The sequence below is a fragment of the Pithys albifrons genome, chromosome 17 (genome assembly GCF_047495875.1).
Source record: "Pithys albifrons albifrons isolate INPA30051 chromosome 17, PitAlb_v1, whole genome shotgun sequence".
In the NCBI taxonomy this organism is placed as follows: Eukaryota; Metazoa; Chordata; class Aves; order Passeriformes; family Thamnophilidae; genus Pithys; species Pithys albifrons.
The window spans coordinates 14,669,712-14,694,049 of record NC_092474.1 but is presented as its reverse complement, the minus strand read 5'-3'; the positions used below and the strand labels follow the sequence as shown (position 1 = coordinate 14,694,049).

Below are 24,338 nucleotides of genomic sequence, written 5' to 3'. Positions count from 1 at the left end.
CCATTTAGATGTTCTTCTCAGTTTCCTGTAAATGGGCTCCCAGCCATGGGCTCCACTCCTGTTGTTATTATCTGGAATGGCTGAAATCCCCGTGCCAGGGCCAGGGGTGAGGGATCTCATCCTTCTTGGAATTGTGGGTCTGCTCCTCCTGACATGCAGGAATTATTTTGGCAGCATTAGAGAACTAGCTTTGATTTTGTGCATTAATGCTGCTCTCAGGCAGTGCTGGCCTTGCTACCGTGTCTCTGTCCTCAGAAGCTGTTTTAAGTAGTCAGACTTCCACATTTGCCTTGAATATCTTCTCCCTCTTTTTTGAAGTTTCTGCCTTTAGAAATGGGTTTAAGTACATTTAGTCTTTCATTGCAGTGATTTCAGAGACCACTCAGGCTGCAGCTGCTTTAAGTTGGCAGATTTCAGTGAAGTTCTGACTCAGTTTATGGAGCAGAACTTGGGACAGACGCACACACATATTTCTACCTTTGAAAGGTGGCATTTTGTTGCCCCTTCTTCTCCAAATATTTTCTTTTGAAATATTTCTTTCTGTGCAGCAACAAATGTCTTTCCCTTCCCACACCTTCCCTTCCCAAACCTTTCCTTCCAAACCTTCCCAAACCTTCCCTTCCCAAACTCTCCCAAACCTTCCCATGATAAAAAGGAGGCCAAATACCACTGAGTTGTGGTGCTGTGCTGGTCTGAGTGATGTTTTTTCAGCCAGATAATGGCATCATGGGATGATTTGGGTTGGAAGGGACCTTTAAGCACGTACAGTTCCACCCCTTGCCATGGGCAGGGACACCTTCCACCAGCCCAGGTTGCTTCAAGCCCTGTCCAACCTGGCCTTGGACACTTCAGGTTCTTTGTCCCAGTGTAATGCTGGGACTATTTTGTTCACAATTTCCTGGGGTTTTTTTTGTTTTTCCAGCTCTTTGCAACCTGCCCAGGGCTGACCTTGTGTGCCACTGGTTCACTGGTGCTGCAGCTCTGGCTCCACGTGTGTAAACGGCCACTGTGCAGCTCATTTCTGAGGTTCACATTTGAACTGGAGAGAACAGACAACATGTTTTCTCCTTCAGTGTTTCCACATCTCCTTGTTGATGAGGCCTATGATAGTTGCTGGTGGGGCAGCTGCTCCTCTTTCAGCTCAGTTAATTTACTTTGTGTCACTGCTTCCCCCTGACTTTTTCCAGGATTCTGCAGCACTTTGGACACACAATTAAGACATTTCAGCCTGTGCACAGAGCTGTTCCTCCAAGTTCACCTGTGGATAAAGCTCTTTCACTCACCATTTCCATAAGTTTCTTGGTGTTTTGGTTAAGCAAGAACATCAACCCCCAAGAGCTGTTGTAGCGGCGATCAATAATAACAATTGTATTCCTTCTGATAGTTTCCAGGAGCCCCAGGCAAGAACTAACACTTGGCAATACAAGCACAGAGCAAAAATTCACTCCCTAGTAACCCACCTTCCCCTCTCTCATTATCAGCCATCATCTCACAGCTCGCTGGCAGCTCCTCAGATATGGCTCTTTTATCTCCAGTCTTTCCCCTTCACACTGATGAGGTGGAAGGATGATCATTTTCCCCAGAAGGAGCATTTTTCCACCCTATAACAATCTGCCATTTTTTGCCACAACCCTTCCTGTCATTTATCTGCCCCCACTGATGCTGAAACCTTCTCCAGCTCGGTAGGGGCAAATGTAATTAACATGCTGTTTTCTCCCAATCTCATCTAGATCATTAATGAGAGTTCTAATGGGTCAGGGTCTGATGGTGCTTCCAATGGCCTATCTCAGCAGGTGTCTTCCCCTCCATGTATCTGCCAGTTAACTCTGAGCCTCAGGTGGGATCTTTCAGCCAGAAGGAGTCATTCCTCCAGTCCAACATGAGCTGCTGTCCCATGTCAGGTGTCAGGGGACAGCTGGTTGATGCTGTGATGGATGTGGTCCTGCCTTGCCCAACCATCTGGGGATGAAGGTGCAGGTCTCTGCCTCAAGTCAGGCACTGGAGGGATACAACAGATCTCTCATCATACTGTGCTTATGGGTGACAGAAGAATGGTAATACACCAGTGGACACCCCTGCAAAGCCTCCCCGTGCTCAGCTGGCCAAGCAAGGCCCTCCATGCTGAGGTTTGTCAACATCTGAGAGTGGAAATGGTAACCTTCATGCTGGTAGGTGGCAAGAAAATTTATGTGCCATAAAAATCACCAAAATTTCATCTAAATGTCACACTTAAACTTTGCAGGCAGTTGGGATGAGTCTGAGAGCTGCAGTTTAGGTGCTGGCAGCTCGTGGGGACATTTGCCACTGCAAGAGCTCCCCTTGTCCCAGTGATTGGTCACTGTTGTTGCTTCACTTATTGAATCATGAATAGTTCGGGTTGGAATGGACCTTTTAAAGGTCATCCAGTGCCACCCTCCTGCCAGGGGCAGGAACACCTTCTCCCAGCCCAGGTTGCTCCAAGTCCTGTCCATCCTGGCCTTGGACAATTCCAGGGATGGGGCAGCCACAGCTTCTCTGCCCAACCTGTGCCAGGGCCTGCCCACCCCCACAGGGAAGGATTCCTTCCTTATAACTAAACTAAATAGAGCCCCGTTTAGTTTAAACCATTCCCCCTTGTCCTTTTCAGCCCTGCTAAAAGGTTTGTGCCCACCACAAACACGAGTCCCCTCCCTGCTCCCTGAGCAGCCAGAGGGGAGTGGACTCTGCGGGAACTGGCTCAGGGAAGATGAGCAGGAGGACACTGAACATCTTTGATTTCAGTTCAGGCAGCAATTTTGAGCAAACCTGGCCATCAGACAGCTCCACCCCCCACCCTGTCGCAGGAAACCCCAGAGGGACCTTCCAAATCCAGGATTAGCCTGTTCCCTGATAAATAGCCCCTGGGCACCAGCGAGGAACGTGGGCCGTGCGTCACCTTCAGCAGGATGGAACCACGTAAGAGGAGAGGAGGAAGAAATAGCTGCTGGATTTTAATGTTAGCAAATGTCAAACCATGCATTTGGGAATGGGAAACACTTAAGGTGACCTCTAGACTGCCAGGAAAAGTGCTGGAGTATTTTGATAAAAAGGGGATTTAGGGATTCAGGAAGTGGTACCTTAAGGATGAAGGACACATGATGGCTTCAGCAAAGGATGATATCAGCTGGGAGGGCTAAAGATCCAGAAGGAATGTCATCAATTCAAGATCTGTGTGAAGCTGCCAGCTGAAGACATGCTGAGACACAGGCAGTGTGGGGACACAGGCAGTGTGGGTGGCTCCAGGACAGGACAGAGACCTCCCCATTGACTGGAGTCTGCAGAAGGAGAATCACAGAATGGCCTGAGTAGGAAGAGACCTTAAAGATCAGCTTGTTCCAGCCCCTTGTCTTGGGCAGGGACACCTCCCACCAGCCCAAGTTGCTCCAAGCCCCATCCAACCTGGTCTTGGACACTTCCAGGGATGGGGCAGCCACAGCTTCTCTGCCCAACCTGTGTCAGGGCCTGCCCACCCTCACAGGGAAGAATTTCTTTCCAGTATCCCATCTATCCCTGCCCTTTACCAGTAGGAAGCCATTCCCCCTTGTCGTGTCACCCCAGCCCCTTCTAAAAAGTATCTTTCTTGTCAGCCCCTTCAGGTACTGCAAGGCTGCAGTTAGGTCCCCCTAATCCCAATTCCCTCAGCCTTTCCTCACAGCAGAGCTGCTCCATCTCTCCAGTCATCTCCATGGCCTCCTCTGGAGTTGCTCCAGCAGCTCCTCGTCCTTCTGATGTTGGTGCCAGGGCTGGAGGCAGCTCTGCAGGTGGGAGCTCACCTGAGGAGGCAGAGTCACCTCCCTTGGCCTTCTTGCCAGGCTGCTTTTGATGCAGCCCAGGACATGTACAGAAGAGTCCAGGGTTTGTCCCTGGTTGCCTTTGTTGCCATCCTGCTGTGCTCTGGCTGCCTCCCCTGGGGCTCAGTACCGGAGGCAACTGCAGCTGCTGCTGCTTCTCCCACGATGCTGCTGCACAGTGTGGGTTTGACCCACTGGACACCAAAGGGAGATGTTTCTGTGGGGATGACAGTGTGTGTGTGGATTCCCTGATGTCTGAGGTAATTGATGAAGAGATGGATATGGAGCAGTTCAGAGTGTATCTTTGAGAGAAAGCAGTTTGGAGTTCACCCTTGAGCAGAGAGCCACCTGTAGAATGTGAGATACCTTGTGGCCAGTAGAATGTTTTCATGTGGGCCTGGTGAACTGACTAACCAGTAGTGTGGTGGCATGTTATATACAAGAGTAGATAAAAGGTGAAGCTGTGATTAAAAATAAAGTTAAGTTGTAAGCCTTCTGCTCCAGCCTTCTGATGCTGCTGTGCCCGATCTCTCTGACCATCATTAGCACCCCCCTTACCCCTACAAATGGTGTCCCCACCAAATGGTGACCCCAACAGTTTTGGGCTGTTTTCTCAGAAAAAGGTGTATGTGAGGGGAGTGTCGCCCCAAATAACGTCTCAGAAGGAAGATAGGAAGGGAGAGGCCAAGGGTGGTGAAGCAGATCTGGCAGCATCTAAATCCTGGGAGGAAAGAGATTTTCATGATGGCATAAGTAGTAAAGTAGGAACCTTTTGGACTCTAATCAAGGTGAGATTGGCTGAGTTTGCTCAATTCTACATCTCTCAATAAGTCCTTAAGGGAAGAGACTGAGGCACCAGAAGAAAAGGACAGTTCAGAATTCCTGGCTTCACTCCGAAGTCTTCATGGTTTCCCTGTGGGAAATGCGGAGCCTGATGCCCCACACGAGGCTGGAGAGGGTTTGCTGGGCTGAGAGGGTTTGCTGGGCAGTCTTGGGGGAGTTTTGGGTTTGGGAGGTGAGAATATTGACAAAGTTTGTAAGCCAAGGATGACACACTTTTGCAAAGGGAGTGTCTGGATAGTGACCTCTGGAACCAGCAGGGTTTGTGTTCCTTGTCCTTGCTCCTGTCAGAAGTGGCACAAGGTATTTCCTCAGAGAAAGGAGAGTTTATCTTACACTCTTCCAGGGAAAGGAGAGCAGGGGAACATGAGGAGACAATTTTTCTGTCTTCAAATCCACAAGATTTACTCCTTGACTTGCATCATGTGAGAAATCCTAAAGAAAGTACCAGTGAATATGTTGGGATGAGCTTTTTCCATGCTAGAAGGGATGGGATATTCTGCTTGTAAATGAATATATTTCCTTTCAGTGGCCGTTTGGGTACCTGATGTTATTGCTTCTGCAGGACTGAGCTTCCCAGTTGCATTTTCGTGATTCTGATGTAATTTCTATTCATAATTTGCCCAATTTTTTTCCTTTTTTTCACTCCAGTTAATTCCTTTGATAAGATGATTCATATTTCCCCCAAATCAGCAACTGGTCCTGGGTTTCCCTTCCGTGCTGAAGGAGGTGAATTAAACAAAGATGGCAAATGAAATGGAAAAAAATTCACTTAGCACAATGAAATATTGATAGGCACTTAGTACAAGGGGAAGAGAGTCCTGCTGCCCTGGGAGTGCTCTGTGTGGAGTGAGGGACCTGCAGTGTGTGTCCCTGGAGATCTGCAGGTCCTGTCTCTAGTGCTTGCCTTCAATGAGCCACATGGTTGGGTTCTTTTAATTAAGAAATGTGCTTCAGTCAGTGGCTGAGCATCCCTTTCTGGGCCAAGGCCAGCAGTGGGACAGCAGTGATGCCTTACCCAGGGTGGAGGAGTGGGGAAGGAAAGGGGACCCTCCACCAGGGCAGTGGTGACAGGGACACCCAGTCCTGCAGAAAACAAATCTCCCAGGATCAGAGCCAAGGAATTCTTTTGTTTTCTCTGAAATGATCCTGAATGCCTAAGCAATTTGCCTTTGAAGACTGTGAAGGAGCATCTTCTGAGAGGGATGCCAGTCTGAGATGGGGAACCATCCATCAGGAGTGGGTTGTGGACAGGGACAGTAATCCAGCCATGGATGGATGCACAAGCCTCTTCCTAAGGGGTGTGCATGGGAGCCCTGCCAAAATTAGGTCCTGCCTCTAATTCCTTATAAATACCTGAAAACTAGGAGGGTCCCAGAGGCAGGGAAGGGCAGTGCCCACCAGTGGTTGGAAGCAGCAAGTGGGAAAGCTCTGGAGGTGAGGAGAGTCTGGTCAGTGTGATCTCTGTGCTGCTGGAGAAAGAGGAGATGTTAACACAGATACTGATCAAAGGCATAATGACACAGAGAAAAGTACGTAGAAAAGCACAGGCTCAGGCTGCCCAGGGCAGTGGTGAAGTTACCAATCCCTGGAAGTGCTCAAGGAACATGTGGATGTGGCACCTGGGGACATGGTTTTGTAGTGAGCACAGCACTGGTTTGATGCTTGGACTTGGAGATCTTAGACGTCTTTCCCAACCCTATTGACTCTATGACTCCATGAAATGCCATTAATTTCCACTAGTAGATTTCCCAGAAAATATTCTTAAGCCCAGTCGAATGCTTGGGTTTTTTCTGATATAATTTTTAAAGATATTACTGTCACTATTATTTATTAATCGTGTTGCCTCAATGCCAACAAGCCCCAGGCATGGACTAATGTCCTGGTGCATTAGATGTGAACAAAAAATAACCCAGTCTCTGCTCATGTATCTGGATTATCATAATAAATTTAGCTTTATGTCAAGCACTTGATTTACTTGGTGGAGAATATACTCTCTATTGAATCAATGGGCAGTTATTAAATGGATTAAGAAGCAGCTTAAAGCTCTCCAATGTGACTGCTGCTGGAGGATCACTGCTGCACAAGCTGCTTGCACAGTGGCTTTGCAGGATTCAGCTCCCACCCAGCTGTATTTCACTGTTTTCATGAATGATCCGGAAAATATGGATAAATTGGTTTCCCAAAGTTGGCAGCTGACTCAAATTTCACCACGATAAATAATGCTGAAGAGGAGGCCCTAATGCAGAGCAATTGCAGAGCCTGGAGCTGGCAACAGCGAAACAACGGGAATTTTAATGGAGCCCCACGCTCCTGATCCATCTCAGAGAGCAGATTTTAGCCCCTCTGTCTGCCTGGGACCTGCCTGCTCCAGGGCACCGACCCCACAGCTGATGTCAGGGCCATGTTGGTAACAGGTGATTATGAACATTTAATGTCCTGGAGTGGAGAAATGGATGAGCACAGGCTCTGGATAAAGAGGAGAGGCTGAAGCCTGAGCAGGGAGTTTTTATCCACCTTGATTAAGAAGCAGGAAGGTGGTGTCATCTCTCTTGCTCTAATGAGACCTCCAGGCTGGGTGTTGAACGGAGGGCTTTCAGTGTGGAAATCTGAGGCAGATTCCTGGTGGGATGCTGTGGGATCTCTGACCTCAGGGTGGATTTGTGCTGGAGATGAGCTGAGGGCAGCTTAGCCAGGCACCAAGGGCTGAGCCTTGCTTGGCTGCAGGCTGGATCCTTGCCCTGTTGCTCATTTCCCCATTTCCTATTGTATTCTGGTTTCACAGAGTGGCACATCTCAGCGTGTGCATTTCTAGAGCTGTGGGGGTGGTGTCCCCTCACCTGGGCAGCGTGGCTGGTGGGGCAGGGAGGGCAGGACAGTGCCAGGACTGCACCAGGGCACACGGCAGCCAGGGAAGGTGGCAGCGCCTGGGGTTGCACACTGATTGAAAACCAGGCCCAGCTCCTACCTGGGCATGAAAGAATGAGCCATGTGAGCACAGCAGCGATGGATGCGTGCCAGGGAGCTGGCAGGGATGCCAAGGGAGCTGGGGAAAGGAGGGAGAGGGAGTGCATGGCTGGCCTGGGCTGCTGTCCCACAGTGAAGGGGCTTGGTGTCCCAGGGAGGGATGAGAAGGCAGCATCTGAGGGGAGACCTCATTGCAGTCCAGCCTCATCAAGAGGGGCAGAGGAGGGGCAGGCACTGAGCTCTGCTCTGTGGGGACTGGGGACAGCACCCAGGGAATGGCCTGGAGTTGTGTCAGGGCAGGGTCAGCTTGGTCTGTATCCATGTAGACAACTAAACTCAGGTCATGGAAAATTTTTGGAACAATTTTCCTTTCAAGCTCCTTCTAAATTCATCCTTGCACTCCACATCATGCAGATGCTGGGTCTGTAAGCAAAAATTGAGATAAATGCCACTTTACAGGAAAGCTGAGGAAAATGCTGCCTTGTACAAGGGGGCTCTTCCAGTGCTGAAGCTGTGGGGGTGGGATTTGCAGCTGGCTGGTGGGGTGCAGTCCCAGATGGTTGTGGGAGAGCAGGTGGAAATACCATCTGGAGCTTCACCTCTCCTTTCTCTGAGTCACTCACACACCAATGCCAGGTTTGGAGCTGCAGGAAACTGCTTCTTAGTAATGATGTTTTGAAGTATTCCTGAGATACTTTGGGCTCCACAGGAGATCTACATCATCTCAGGAACCTGACTTTACTTTCCTTGGACACCTGTCTGCCCCTGATTTTTTGCAAATATGGCACAGATAATACTGACTTCTGGAGGAGCTGCTTGTGATTCACAATGCGTATTTTCTCACTTCATTCTTCACAGCATGGGGATGGAGTGGTGGCAATGTCACAGATGATCCTGTTGATGCAATGTGCTGGTTGCATCCCATCTGGGTAAGATGGAAAGAGGATTGTGACCACTTGTGATGCCCTCACCTGCTGTACTGGGAACTGGGCACAGATTCTTTTGGTCTCTTAGGCAGCCTGGGATCTGCTGGGGTTTACTGAGCAGAGTATGGAATTTGGCCATGATAACACTTGGAAAAGGCAGTGTGGCAGGGATAGATATTAGGGAAAAATTCCTCCCTGTGGGGGCAGTGAGGCCCTGGCACAGGTTGGACAGAGGAGCTGTGGCTGCCCCATCCCTGCAAGTGTCCCAGGCCAGGTTGACAAGGCTTGGAGCAACCTGGGCTGGTGGGGGGTGTCCCTGCCCATTGCAGGGGGTGGGACTGGATGGGCTTTAAAGTCCTTTCCAAACCAAACTATTAAATGAATCTTTGATGGCTGTGATAATGCTGTGGCCATTGGTGGCTGTGACTTGAAGAAAATGCAGATGTGACATATCATATAATCATAGAATGGTTTGGGTTGGAAGAGACCTTAAAGGTCATCTCATTCCAGTGCCCCTGCCAGGTTCTCCCAGGTTGTGGGAAGGAAGGCTTTTCCTCCTTGGCTCACAGTGCTCAGTGTGGCCAAGCTCAGCTCCCAGAAGGTACCCATGGCACTCTGGGAGGTGGATTGGGATCACAGCAGAGTTGCTGTCCAGGATGGAGTCATGACCAATGGATCTGGAGAGTTCTGCATGTCCCTGCAGGCTTCCAGGGATCTGTGTGCCTCTGTCCTGCTGCAAGCCTACAGCCTTCCTGCCCCCCTCTTCCCCTCCTTGTGCTCATTTTTCCCAGGGTGCCACAGCTTTTCCAAATGCTTGTTCCAGACCTTCCCTTTGGGCACTGGGCATTTTCTGCCTCTCATCTGACATCCACACCAGATGTTGGCCTTGGATCGCTGCATTTGTCACAAACTGTCCCCTGCACTGGGTATGTCCATGAGATTTTTACCTCTCCTCCAGCTGTCACTGTTGAATTTGGTAACTGGCAAAGTAGGAAGTCAAACTCACCTCCAAATCCCATGTTTTCTGCTGAGTGCAGAGGCTGATGCTGAGGTGCCTGGGGAAGCTGTGGAACAGGGACCTTTGAGGTGTCACACTGGTGCAGAGGACACCAGAGAAGGCCAAAGCTTTGCTTGATGTGTTTAGGAGAGCTAAACATGTCCCAGTGCTAAGCAAGCACACATGATCACATCCTGAAAGGGGACACACTTCAGCAGTGGGGAAATCAGCTCACCTCTCTGGAAGAAAAGGGGAATATTGAGAGAGTTTGGGTGGCTCAGCAGCATCTGGGACCTGCACTATCTGCACAGAAAGGACCAGGGTTAAAGAGTATCAGACTGAGAATATTATAAACCCACCTAAGAGGCCTTTCCTACAGCAATTCTCCAACTCTTACTTTAAGCTCAAAATCTTCTCCTTTTAAAAGGTCAGAAGCTTTTCCCTTCCAGATGTTCCACAGACAGGAGAGGTGAACAGCTGAAAATTCTACTTCTGCTGTTTGAACTGGCAGAGACAGTCCCTCCAGGTGAGGGGGCAGAGCTCAGCACTGGCAGGAGCACTCACTGAGGTGTGGCCTTGGCTGCCCATAGGATGTTCCTGTGCCTGTCCATACGAAGCAGTTATAACTAGCTCAGCTGTTCAGTGCCTAAGAGGAGAACCTCATTGCAAAGAAATGAGCAAAGTTGGTTCCTCTTTTCATTAAAACCATTTTAAGGAGCATCTTTGACCCGTGTTGATAGGTAGGGATAGCCAAGTCCTTATTTGTTCCTCCCTGTGTGGGTGGGCAGGCCCTGGCACAGGTTATCCAGGAAAACTGTGATTGCCCATTCCTGGAAATGTCCAAGGCCAGGTTGGACAGGGCTTGGAGCAACCCGGGCTGGTGGAAGGTGTCCCTGCCCATGGCAGGGGGTGGAGTGAGGTGATCTTTAAGGTCAGGTCCCTTCCATCCCATTCTGGGATTCTGTTGTGACTATTGCTGTGAACTGCTGCAGCTTGGCTGAAGGATCAGGGACTGTCACTGCTTACAACCAGCTTACATTTCAAGATTTGGGTACAACAGTGAACTGTGATATTTCTTCTTGAAGGGAAGTGGATATCTGGGCACATGATTTGTTGCAGCAAATGGTTTCATGGTAGAATTCATAACCACAGACGAGATGGCAGATGCAATTCAGCATTTATAAACACAAAGTAATGTACATTGGCAACCAGCCCAGAGCTCTACCTAAACAAACACAGTGATGGGCTCTAAATAAGCTGCTGCCACTCAGCAAACTGATCTCAGGGACTTTGGGGAGGGCTCTCTGCAAAGCTCAGCTTGATGGCTGTGGAGGCAGGCAGAGTGCAGGAGCTCTAAGGGACAGAACAGGACATCTAAACCTCTGAAGAGTTCATCTGAACCTCTGAAAAGTTCATCTGAACCTCTGCAGTTGTCCATCTGAACCTCTGCATAAGTCCATCTGAACCTCTGCATAAGTCCACGCTGCAGTTGCATCCCAAGTATTGTCCTCCCATCCCTACAGTCAAGAGGAGAAGATGCAGAGAGGTACAGCAAAAATGCCTAGAGCAGCATTCCTCATGACCTATGGCCTGGAAAAATGCTGAGAGAGGGGAAAGAAGGTTTCCTAGTCTGTTAAGGAGACAGGGAAGTTCTGCCTCAGGCTGGTCCTGGGCCATTCTTTGCCCAGGGCTTGAAGAAGATGCCAAGGCAATGCTGCCACCGTTTAGTGTTGCTTTCCCATCCCTGGCTGCTGTGTCAGACCAGCCCAAATGTCCCTGGTCTGGCTCCCTGCAGCTCTTCTCACCTTTTTCTAATAGAGTCCACCTTCTTCTGCTGGACTCAGGGCTCTCCTCATTTCCTGGGCTCACAGGGCATCACTGGGCTGTAATAATTGATATCAGTGTTATTGTTAAACAGGGACCCAATGACTCCTGTATTTAAATCCCTTGATATTTTCCTCTCTGAAGGTTTCTGGTGACCTTTTCTTTGAAAGGCTTTCACACCTCCCTGGCTTGCAGCGAGGCTCTGAAATTCAGCATGAGGAAAACCCTCTGGCTAGAGAAGACACTTTCTTTTTTTTTTTGCCTCAATTCTGCATTCAAATGGACTGAAATATAAACTGTTAAGTAGTACCTTTTCCTTTCTCTCCCTGCCATAGCTGAGGGAAATGCTGGCAAACCACCAAAATCACAACCCTGCCCAAATGTTCTTTACTGCTGGCAAAATGCTGGCAGTGCTGGAGAGCCCTGGCAGGAACGGGGAGCCTGGTGACCTGGGAGCTGCTTTGGCACAGCCCAGGAAAGGATGGAGCTGCCCCAGAGAAGGTTTGTGCTGCTCTCAGCTCATGTAATGAGTTGTGTGGCTCAGCCTGAAGCGATGCTGAAGAATTAGCATTCAAACCCCCCTGGAGGTTTGGGAGGATGGATTCGAAGAATTGCACATGATATAACTCGCTTTTACCTTCTTCCCTTAAAAATATCCCTGCAATATTAAGTCCAAAAATCGCATTAAGGGAGTATGATTTAGGTGGAAAAGATGAACACCTCGAAGTTGGGAAATGGCACATCTATTACCTCCTTCCCCTGCCTGGATGCATTACAGAAATGACCTTTCATTCCTGACCGCAGATGATATTTTTTCTGCTGAAATCGTGTCTCCTTCAGGGGAGAGCCTGGGTGTTTGAGAGAGGCTGTGCTGCCAAAGGCAATGAAGAGCAGCACAGTCCCAAAGGTCAATGGGGCTGAATGCAGTCAGAGAGGGTGTAGGGTCAGAGGCTGGAACTAGAGAAGTCAGGGGTGGAGGTCAGGTGCCTGAACATCGCTGTCTGCTGCCTTTATATCCCACCCAGCTCCAGCTGCTGGCAGAGCACAGGTCTCACAGAGGAGCTGTGCCAAACCTGCCAGCTACCCTGCTGGCCCCTCAGACCCCCAAGGGTGTCCAAAAGGGAATTACCTCCTTATTTTTAGTCAGTTGGGTTCAGTTACTGGCACAACACATTTTGGTGTGAGCTGGGACTTGGAGCTCCAGCTCACGGACATGAAGCTGAGCCAGTCAGTGGAGCCTGGAGAAAATCCAGTACCCAGGAGCAGCCAGTGCCCTCACTGAGTGTTTGACTTGAGAGGGGCATCTGACACCCCAACACCCCCAGAGATGCAGATGTGCCACAGAACCTGTTTCAGCCCCAGAATTTTCTGCTGCAGCTGCCTGAGGATGCTCAGCAGTGGGACCTGCGTGCTGGGACCTGCTCTGCTCCTGCCTGCTCTGGCTCCTCAGTGCCCTGGAGCTGGAACACTGGTTGCTTCCCCCAGGTGCTTGTGTGGTGGCAGAGCATCACTCTTGTCCTCCCCTTCCCACTCTAAAGCCATTCCAGCTGCACCATCATGATCCATCCTTGCTCTCTGCAGTGGAAGGAGGGAAACAACAGAAGGGAGGGAAACTCCAGCCTGGCATGAGACTGGTAGGAACCAATTGTCCTTCTTCACTCATCTCTCAATTCACCTTCGACTTGAAATACATAAAAACGTTGCCCTGTTCCTGCTGGCACAGGCACAGTGACAGCACAGCCACCTTTGGCCACAGGACAAAGCAGGAGCTGCTTTGCAGAGCCTCTTCCCAAGCCACGTGCAGAATTTCAAACAATTCCCACTTCGAACAGGGAATTAAACAGAGACAGTGTGTCCCTACTATAAACAAAGGCAAAATGCTGTGTGCATCAGCAAAAGGCTTTGTGTTGTAAAGTACTCCCTTTATGTCCAAGCAGGAGAGAATTCAAATGATTATTGACCCTTCACTGCAGGAAAGCCACATTATAATATCTCCAAATCAATAGAGACAAGTGCAGAGCAGCAGAGAAAGGCCACGGCTATGCAAACTGAAAAAAAATTGCATTTTGTTTTGGCCTCTTAAAAAAGTTTGCAAAGCATCTGTTAGAGGCCCCCAGAGCCTTTTCTTCCTAATTGCCACGATTGACAACGTGGTGGCACAGGGGACTGGTGGGAAGACAGATAATGGACCCACTTTAATTGCTTCCCAGTTCCCTGAGTCATAACACTTCTGAGATGGCAAAGGGGAAGAGCAGCAGTTTGACTGAAGGAGGTTTCTGGCTTTTAAGAAAGCTCTGGAGGAAAAAATCTTGGAAGGACTGAAGGTTCCAGGTACTGGATTTTCTTTCATCTTTTGCTTTTGACAAGAACTATCGAGTTAAGTTTTAACCATGCTCTGAAAGAGGGAGGAATGGTTTCTCAAGTAAGAGATGAGGGGATAGATGTCAAGCCAAGAGCCTTTTTCTCAGGGATGGGCACTGAGGTTGGGTTCTGAGGTGGTGGAGGGTCCAGTGTCAGACAGTGGTGGTGGGAGCACACTGAGAATACAGGACTCTGAGTGGATTTAGCTGGAAGGCTGAGGGAGGATGCTCCCACTGGGAGCTGAGCTTGGCATGTGCTTCTGGGAATGGGCACCCACTGGAGTCCTGACCTCCATCTTCCCTCTGACACCAGGGAATCACAGAATCACTGATTAGTTTGGATTGGAAGGGACCTTAAACCCATCTCATTCCAACCCCCTGCCATGGGCAGGGACTCCTTCCACTATCCCAGGGTGCTCTAAGCCCTGTCCAGCCTGGCTGTGAATATCTCCTGTACTTGTGGCCTAAGGGTGGGCAGGGTGTGCTTTTCCTGGAAAAGGAGGGAGCCCTCAGCCAGAGCTCAGCCCAGTGCTCCAGAAAAACAAACACTGGTGTTTACTGCCTGTGCCAGCCAGGAGTGGTGGGCTCTTACTGCCCAGGGCCCCTGGATTCTTTTCTCTCAGTCAGGGCTTTGAGCTTTCTGCTGAGGGCAGGCCCCACTGGGACCCTTCAGATCATGGATACTTGTTGCCTCCTGAGAGGAGCAGAAGCCCAAACACTCACACTATTCCTGGCAAGTTTTAAGCTGTGTCTGTGTGATCCCTGCCTGGCCACGCTCTGGAGGTCTTTCTTTCCCTTCTGCCTCGTGCCAAGAGAAAGAAGCTTCAGTGTGGTGTACAGAACAGGGCACAGACTATGGGCACTGCCAGGATGTGTCCCAGCCTCTCTGGGGATGGACTGCTTTGCCTGGGTGCTGCTTTCCCCTCAAATGGACAAGCCCTGGGACATGGGGATTTTGGGGAGGGTGGAAGGGAGGAAGTCAGTAAAATGCAGGAGGAAGAAGGGGAGGTGGAGATGTCACTGAAAATCAGGAATAAAACTCTCTAACACTGTAATTTCAGTATTAGGAAGCAGCATTCTTCATTCTGGCTGGGGTGTGTAGCAAATGGTTCTAGCTACACAGGCTGCCTTTCAAGGTTTCCCAGTTATTTATACATTTTTAGCAAACCAGAAAAAGAGTGTTAATTGGTTTTAAGTTTCATAATTCTCTTCATTAGTTAATATTCTATTCCCTATTTGTTATTGATTTCTTACTCCTTGCACTAATTTGGTCCACAGTCTTTAATCCTCCTCTCATCCCTTTCTCAGTCAGGGAGTCTTCTCTGTATCTTCTGGTTACTCAACAAGTCCTTGAAGGGTCATAAATTTTAGATTCCAGTTGTTCAACCTTCTGCTCCCCCAGGGTCTGTTTACTGAAGCTTATCAGGGCTAGTTTAACAAACCTAAAGTTTTGGCGATTTAATGATCAAAATAACAATAAGAGTCTGGGAAAAAAAAAAAAAACAAAAACGAAACAACTTAAGGAGCTAAAAGTGCTTAGGATTAATAAAAACAACTAATTAAAATTATTTAGGGAAGTTATATTATTTCCAGTGGAGAGACGAGAAGGAGGTGGAGCACCCTGGGCTGGGCTGATGGGCCTTGGGGTGCCCAGTTCCTGTGCATGTGTCTCTCTCTCAAGTGTCCCCAGCTCAGGGCTCCAGCTCCTACCTCTCTGTCATGGCCCCAGCCCTGTGCTGGAGGCTCAGTGAGGTGATGTTCCACACCAAGCTGTGAAGCTCAGCCAGCACAGAGGCACCTGGGTCTGTCCTTTGTGTCGTGACATTGGCCCTGAAAATAGAATCATAGAATCAGTTGGGGTGGAAGAGACCTCCAAGATCATCAAGTCCAACCCTTAATCCAACCCCACTTTGATCACCAGATCATGGCACTCAGTGCCACGTCCAGTCTCACCTTAAAAACCTCCAGGGTCCGAGAATCCACCACCTCCCTGGGCAGGCCATTCCAGTGCCTGACCACTCTCTCTGTAACAAACTTCTTCCTGATACTCACCCTAAACCTCCCCTGGCAGAGCTTAAGCCCATGCCCTCTTGTCCTGCTGTTGGTTGCCTGAGAGAATAGACCAATCCCCTCCTGGCTACAACATCCCTTCAGGTAATTGTAGAAAGTGATAAGGTCTCCCCTGAGCCTCCTCCAGGCTAAACAACCCCAAATAGGTGCCTGTTTGCAGCTGATGGGCTCCATCCTTGGGACACAGGGCAGTGAGACCATTGGCCTGGCTGGATCTTGCCAGGCTTGGTCTGGAGAAAGAGATTACCTGAAAATATGAGGATATATTCCAGACAGACTGGAGCAAGCTCTGCTGGGCTTCAACCCATCCTAAACCTGTGTCAACATGGCTTATGGCCTTGATGCCAGGTCTCAGCAACCTTCCTGTCCCAGGACCCTGCCCTGTGCTCATCCCTGTCCTAAAGTGGCCACTCAGCTCCTGGTCACAAACAGCAAGGTGGTTTGCCTGGAATTAGTTCAGTTGGTTGAAACTTGGTTGTAATAATGCCAAGGTCATGGGTTCAATCCCCTGTGTGGGCCATTGACTTAAGAGTTGGACTCAATGATCCTTGTGGGTGTCTTCCAACGCAGAATAGTCTGTGATTCTGTGAAATAGCATGGATCAAAATATCCTGGTGCAAGGTCTGGATGGCTCATGGCACTTGGTGGCCACTGTGGTCTGGGAGGCACTGACACAAGACACAGCTACTGGCTGGACAGCAGGGCTAGAGAAGGTCCTTGTAGAAGCAGGGAAAAGCCATGTCAGGATCCCTCCAGTCTCTGCCATGGCACACCTGTCTGGCTGGACAGGAAAGGGTCACCTTGACTTCCATGACTGTCATCCACTCCTGCCCTTCCTGCTGGCCCTGTGCTGCCTGGGGACCCTGTGACAACTGCTGGTGCTGAGCTCTGTCATGGATCAGGCAGGACAGGGCTGAGCTGCACGGCGGGAAACTCACTGGAAAAAGGCTTTGGGGGGCGATTGACAGGAACTGTCTCCGGTGGAAGGAGCTAATCCGAGCAGCTCCTGAGCACCAGGTCCCTAATTAAAGCACACAGGCTGGTTTTGCCTGTAATTAATTGCCCTATGCTGCTCTGCTGGCTCCTGGCAGTGCCATTGAGTCACCGCTCCCGGCGGTCTCTGGGGCAGTGGCAGCAGGAGAGAGCAAGCCATGGTGCAGAGCAGAGCAGGATTTGCCCCTTCCCTTGTGCCCCCTTGTGCTGGGCAGAAGCCCCAGTATGTCTCCAGTTCTGCTCACACCCAGGAGCTGGGGCAGGACCTCACTGCCCAGCTCTGACTGTGTTGCCCATAGGGAGGGCTGGTGGTGTGGGGTCAGGGCACAAGTGATGCAGAGGGTGCTGCCAGGATGGGGTGGCACGGGGCAGGGTGCTGTTCACATGTATGGCTCACTCTGTGCCCGCTGCTCCATATTTCTCCTTCTGTCCTCGTGTATCCATGTCTTTATTTTGCACTTGCCTCCCCTGACTGGAGCTGGAACAGGAGTGTTATCATTGCAATTCCTCTCGAATAGAAAGGGTTGTTTGCATTCCCTCCACTGAGTCCCATGTTCCTGAGGCACGTGGGGTCATCCAGGTTGTGGTTGGATTTTCCGCAGGTGGGCAGTGGGCCCTGGCAGGCAGACAAGCAGTGGTGTCCCAGGCCAAGCACTGTTTCCCTGGAGTGGGTGGTGTTGCTCAGGGAGGTGACTCTTATTGCTCTGGTGTCACCCCAGCCCCCACCATCTGAAGAAAGAGGCTCCAGAAAGTCCTATTTCTCTGCCCACAGGTTTTCATTATCAGCTGGAGAGGAATTGTGCTGGCCAGAGAGTTGCCAGCATTGTTTTAATTTCCCAGGAGGCCTCTCTTGGTGTGACATGTCTCCAGCAGGGAATTTCAGTTGTCTCATGTTCCTTTGCTTCATACAATGGGACGTGACATGTCAAAACATGACAAGGCAGCCAGAAAGTGTCATAATACTGCACTCAACACGCTGCCTTCTCAGCAGCTAATAATATCAGGCTCGAATTATCTCGGCATGCTGAGCTGTTATTTTTCTCCCATGTGGACTATGATATATAGGAGTCTGCTGCCTATATTGGACTGTTGAATCACAACAGATTTATTAGCCACACACAGTGAATCATTTTGACTAAACTGAAACTCAGACCTGAGATCCTGTTATTGCACAAAAGTGACTTTCCCGCCTTGGCTTCTGCAATTGTTGTTGCTTCAAAAAGCAGTTTGGAGAGGTTTCCATCTGATTGAGTCCTCTGTCATGGGTGTTTGGGGGTGCTGTTCGGGCAGAGGTGATGTGAATTCATTAGCCACACAATTGCCTCTCAGGCTGTGAGGGGGGAGCCCTGTCTGCAGAGGAGGGGCCTGTGGCAGCCACTGGGGCTGGATGTGCTGTGCTCTCCACAGTGTCCCCACTTCATCCCACTCTGCATCACTGTGCTGTTTCACCTGCCTTTTTGAACTCTGCTGTTTTACCTTACACTGTAACGAGGCACCAACGTGCCTGAATAATATTTTCCATCTTTCAAGGAAGGAAAAACCCTCGCACAACAGCGAAGAGGCAAAGCAGCTGTTGTCCGTGGGCTGCAGATCCCCAGGGATGGGGAGGAATGTGTCCTCTTGCCAGAGGTGCTGTGATGAACTGGGAAGGAGACACACGTGCCCCTGCCCACATGGGATCTCCCACATGGAGCCTCCCACTGCTCCACTTGCTGCCCATTGGTTTTAGCTGCCCTTTGTGGTTTGAAGGAAGGTCTAATTACTTGCTGCCCGTTGCTGGTTAAGCACTGCTGAAACTGCCTCTCTTGCCCACCACGTGTAGAAAGAGCAGGTCTCTCTGCAGGTCTCTCAACTGCAGGTTCTCACTGACCCTCCCTTCCAGGTCCCTTTGCAGAGGATGATGATCTGCCCACCTCTGCCCTTCCTCCAGGCTCTTTCCCAGCAGCCCAGCTGGGGCTGCGGCATTTGGTGAACCCAAATGCTCCAGATTTCAGAAGCCAAATGTGATCCCAGAGCAGCCCAGCTCCTGGTGAGCAGGTGGGCATCACCATGAAAAAATGTTCTGCTTAGGGGCTTTTCATCCCTGGTGGGCTGCCTGTATGCTTGGGACACATGGAATCTACTCCTGCCCTGTAAGATTTGTGGAATCCCTGAATCCTTTGTGGAATCACAGAATGAAGCCTTGCACATGCTTTCCTCCTACAGCAGCACTGCCCTCTGTGGAAAATCCTGCTGTTTCCTCCTCTTCCTTACTGGCTGCTCAGATTCAAAGGAAAAAAATAAAAGAGAGAGGAAAGAAGTAAGAACATATGGCTTAAAGTTTTGACCAAGAGAAGGAAAGGATGCTCTTGGCTCTGAGACCTCTGCAGGCAGGTCTGACCTGAAAGTTATTCTGGGAATCTCTCACAGTTATTTCTTCCAGGAAGACCAGATCAGTCCAAAATGATTGGTGGAAAGTCACAATTAGGGTTTGAGAGCAATGTGGGGGTACCTCTGCTGTTTTTGGAGTACTGTTCAATTATTCTGAAGAGTAAGAAGCTGGTGGCACTGCTGGGATGGGACTTGGAGTTGCCTGGGACATCCCTGTGGCTGCAAGTGCTTTCTCACAGGCTGAACTGGTCTAAGTGTGCCCATGGCAGAGGAATGGCCCCCAGCAGCCAGTGCCTTTCCTCACAGGTAAGATCTGTGAAACGGCTTGTGTTGGGTGTGCATCCACAGTGCACATCCATAATGACAATCCCTCTCCTCCACCACCACAGTCAGAGGCCTCCCCAGTGTGCAAGGCTGAGGAGGTGCTCAGACTTCATCTCTACAAGTGTATATTGATTTAAGCAATTGAGTTGAGTGGTGGAACGTTTGTAATTCTGCATTTTAATTGTCGGCTGCCCTGGCATATGTTGTTTGTGGTTAGTGGGGGATTTTCAGGCTCATCTATTAGCTGCAGAGAGAAGCTCTCTCCATGACCCTGGCTAATTTGCATACTATTTTTGTTATCCTTTAGGAAGCAAACTGCTGATTTTGGTGCTTTGCTTGAACATCCAGTCAGAAGTGGAGTGTTGCCCCGGGGCCTGCGTATGCTACAGTGAACCCAAGATTACAATAAGTTGTCAGCAGCAGGGACTGACAGCAATTCCCACAGAGATCCCCATCCAGAGCCAGCGCATCTTCTTGCACAACAACAGGATAACCCTGGTGAGGTCCACCAGCTTCACCTCCTGCCGCAACATGACCATTCTTTGGATCCACTCCAATAACATCAGCCTCATTGAGCCTGGAGCCTTCTATGGGCTCAACAAACTGGAGGAGTTGGATCTGAGCGACAACACGAACCTGAAATCTATCAACCCCATCACCTTCCGGGGTCTTGTTCACCTCCACACCTTACACCTGGATCGCTGCGGGCTCCTGGAGCTCTCCACAGGGCTTTTTCGAGGGTTGTTCTCCTTGCAATATCTCTACCTTCAGGATAATAATCTTCAGAACCTGCTGGATGACACCTTCATAGATCTGGCAAACCTTACCTACCTGTTTTTGCACGGTAACAAAATCAAGAGCTTGTCAGAGAACGTCTTTCGTGGACTCATCAACCTCGACCGGCTGCTTCTGCACCAGAACAGGGTCCACCTGGTCCATCGACGGGCGTTCCACGACCTTGGGAAAGTGATGACTTTGTACCTGTTCAACAACAACCTGACGGTGCTCACGGGGGAGACCATGGCTCCGCTGGTGTCCCTGCAGTACCTGCGCCTGAACGGCAACCAGTGGATCTGCGACTGCCAGGCTCGCTCCCTCTGGAATTGGTTTAAGCAGTTTAAAGGCTCCTCCTCGTTGTTGGAGTGCCACCTTCCCCCTCGTTTGGCAGGGAGAGACCTCAAAAAGCTGCAGAGTTCCGACTTGGAAGGGTGTGTTGACTCCTTCAACCAGATACGAACAAGTGTTTTTAGCACTAAAACCAGATTGGGGAAACTCCCGACCGGGATGCCCCCTCTGGGTTCCCACGACGGCTCCTCCAAGTGCTGCCATCCAGAAACAGATAAGTCTTTTATTTATGAAGCTAAAGGCAAGGCAGGTCCTTCTTCCCACAGCAGCCGGTCATCCAACAACCACCTTAAGGAGAAGGAGAACATGTCCAGACCCAAGTACATGGAGACAGACCCTTCCAAAAATGGCAGCAACAAGCAGATAAATGATTCCCCCTTTGGGACCTTCCCCAGCATTGTAGACCCTCCTTTGACCAAGTTGAGACCAGAATTTCTAGAGCCTATTGAACCTTCTACAGTCCCAACCAAAAAGAGGCAGGGCTGCTCTAAAAAGAACAGATCAAAGGCCCAGTGCCGCCTCACCCAGCCAGGAAACAGCTCCACGTTACAGCTCAGCCTAAGCCTTTTGATCCCCCCCTTGGTATGGAGCTTACTGTTATTCTGCTAAAATTAACTCTTTTCCTGGGTTGATGACACTTTAATACTAGACTTTTGCTGACCTCCATAAATGTTGCAAACAAAAGCAAAACTACCATCCACCCTGAGAAAGCTTTGATACACAAAAGTTAACTGGATGCCTTTATTAAAAAAAAACAAACAAACAAACAAAAACAAAACAAAAAAGACAAACACTGAGATGTACATAATTTATTTGTCCTGAAACCTGTGAATTATACCTTTGGTCTTCGGAACTGCACTTGCCCATAGAGCAGCCTTTGCTACAGCAGATGGTAAAGAAATATGGTTTATTTACAGGAAAAAAAAAGTGTAAGAAATGCTCTGAAAAGAATGTTGAAAATCTGTTTGTAACTCGCCATCTCACTGAACAATGTTGCAGGTTCCCATTTGCAGAGGTAATGAATTTGATGCTGTTTTAATCCTATGTTTATGAATATTGCAGTTTTTCCGTACTCATTCCATCACGCCATGTTTACGGGCAGGATTTGTTAAAGAATGCTGCCTCTTCCTTCACAAGATTGCAGTATATATAGATATGCATTTTATTTTACTTGTGTACAAGTATACAAAAAAAATATAAAATAAAGATTTCTTTTTCCTAAGTGGTTGTCATCTGCAATGGGTGAAGGAGGTTAAGTTGGAAAATTAAAAGGATATGGAGTAATCCGTGATCTAAAGGCAGGCTGAGCATTTGGCACGACAGTAATAAATAATACTGGGCATGGTTATGCAACCTTTAACTGGTGCCAGCAAAGGAGTTTGTTTCATGAAACATGACCTGTTAATGCTCCTGTTTCCCTCTGAACTATCCCAGGCCTGACTTTGTTCATATTTCAGGATGCTTAGAGTAGCAAGAAATACTGTCCAGCCCCTCAGAGATGAGGAGTCCACGTTGTAGTTTGAGGAATGTTAGAAACCATCCCAAGAAGTTGGGTAGGGCCATTTAGCTTCTGATGTGCACAGGTGAGGAGGCTCAGCAATGTGTTAGATCCAGGATGGAGCAGCACTCAGGCTTGAATTCATTAAATAGGCTCTCTCCCCACAAACACAGTTCTGGCCTTGGCACTTGGGCTGTGCTGGAGAGCTGGGATCCATTCCTGGCGCCACCAGTGCTCCATGGAATCACTGTACGAGTGACTTCATCCTCAGCGTGACCTCGGGATGCTAAGCCAATAAACCCCTGTGTAAGATGGGCATCACCACCACATGACCCAGTGGGCCACAAAGCTCCTGCCCAGGCCTTGGTGAGCAGTGCTGGTGCTGCAGCCCCTGCTGTGTGCCAGGTTAGGGCAGGGTGTGCAGAAAGCTTGCAGGAGGTTGTTTTTCCTTATCAAATGGTAGATTTTCCTCTGTGCCCCTCTCTTTAGGTGGACTCTTGAGGTTTTGAGGTCTGAGCATGCAAGACCAGCCTGTCACATGCAGGGGACGTGACTGGGGCTGGAGGAGAGCGAGGGCAGTGTCCCAAGGTCCTGGGAACATGCCCTAGAGGGTTCTGTGTGGAAGTCAGGCTGAGAGTCTCCAGGCTGCCCCATCCACCACTGGGTTTTCCAGCACTGGCACTGGGACTCAGCTTCACAGACCAGCCACATATGGAGGAGGGAGGGACTGTCAGCTAGGACTGAAGGACATCAGCAGGGCCATGGCTTAGTGTCCAGCCTTGTTCTAGGCTTGATGGTTCAATGGGAGGGAACAGTGGCCATGGGAAGAAGCAGGAGGTTGCTTGGATGGCTGATGTCCCAGAGGCTGCAGGCTTAGCACCACCTGGAACAGCTCCTGGCATGTTTCTGGGGGCTTCCTACCTCTGCCGTAGCCAGTTCCCACCTGTGTGAATGACAGGGAGGACAATGCCCAAAATGTTGGGTTTCTGAGCTGTTTCCTTCAAATCCACCACTGAGGCTGCCAAAAAGATGAGTCACTGGTGGACAGCTCACCCTTGGTACTGAGATGGGCACAGCTCTGTCTGTCCCAGCTGTATCACTGGGCAGGACATGCTGGGCAGAATGGCCCTGGGATCCCAGTAGATCTGACTGTTGCCATCCCAGCTCCATGACCAGTCTCTGCAGAGGAGAGAGGGATGTCTCAATGCAAATACATCGTCCTGCCCAAAGGATGAAGTGAGAAATGTGTGCCCTGTGCATGGCACTTAGTGCCATGGTGAGCTAGACAGCCTTGACAGCCCTGCTGCCTGCCTGCCCAGTGTGTGTGTGTGAACTTACCCACACACAGGTGAGTGATTGGTTTCCATCTGCTTTCTGCCATATTTGGTTGGATTTACTCCATCAGACCATTGCTGCAGGATTTGCGAAGGTCCTGCCCACCCAGAGTGTGCACTGTCCTCTCCCACTCATCCAAAACCATCATTCAGACTCTTCAAGGATTCAAACCTACACTTATATCTGAAGTACAGCAGCAAAGAGCAGCTTGGTTATGGGATCAACACTGCTGCAAAGCCCATGAAAAAGCCAGAAGATTTGCTGGATGCTGTGACAAGTTCCTGTGGAACCTCCTGTTTTGGTCATAATCTCAGGGCACACTGTATGTCTGCCTTGTACAGTAGTTAGTGAGTCTTGTGGTCCAAATGCCTGGGCTAGTGCCCACAGCTCCATGGACAGGAGGAAACAAGACAAGGTGGCAAAACCCAGGATGAACCTGAAGGGAAAAAAAAAAAGGAGAAAGAGAACAGCTTCCCAATGTGGCACTTCCCCACAGCAGCTGAATGGGCCCCGAGCAGAGCTGAGATCTGGACTTGCCCATGCCCAAATCAGTATCTCAGGAGTTTGGCTCTCGTGCTCCCAGTGGACAACACAAAGCACATGAGCAATTACTGTCACTTATTCTGAATGCACCAGGAGTCACATTCTGCCAACCCAGTGACACTCTTCCTGCTTTCTAGAGCTTGACTCTGCTGTGCTTTCAGTGGCTCCTAGGACTGTATATTGGCCACAAGCCCAGAAGAATCCCTTGTGCTAATTTCCTAGATTTCCTGCTGTCCAGATGCCAATTCCTGTGTTTACAGGCATTAGAAGGCCATTTGAATGACAAATATTGAAGAAGGGGGTGCAATGGGCATCAGGAGTTCCCATAGGAGCTTGGGAGAGGCAGAGAGGGAGCTC

The 24,338-nt window shown here is 49.7% G+C and overlaps 1 protein-coding gene across 1 annotated transcript in view; it reads left to right on the top strand.

Moving 5' to 3' along the window:
- RTN4R (reticulon 4 receptor) overlaps window positions 1-21,813 on the top strand; it is a 96,426-nt gene extending 74,613 nt beyond the window's left edge. The window contains exon 2 of the mRNA XM_071572076.1: window positions 19,788-21,813. Within this exon, the coding sequence (XP_071428177.1) occupies window positions 19,788-21,214 (1,427 nt within the window). The 3' untranslated portion in view covers window positions 21,215-21,813. The remainder of the gene's footprint in view (window positions 1-19,787) is intronic.
- The last annotated feature ends 2,525 nt before the right edge of the window (window positions 21,814-24,338 follow it).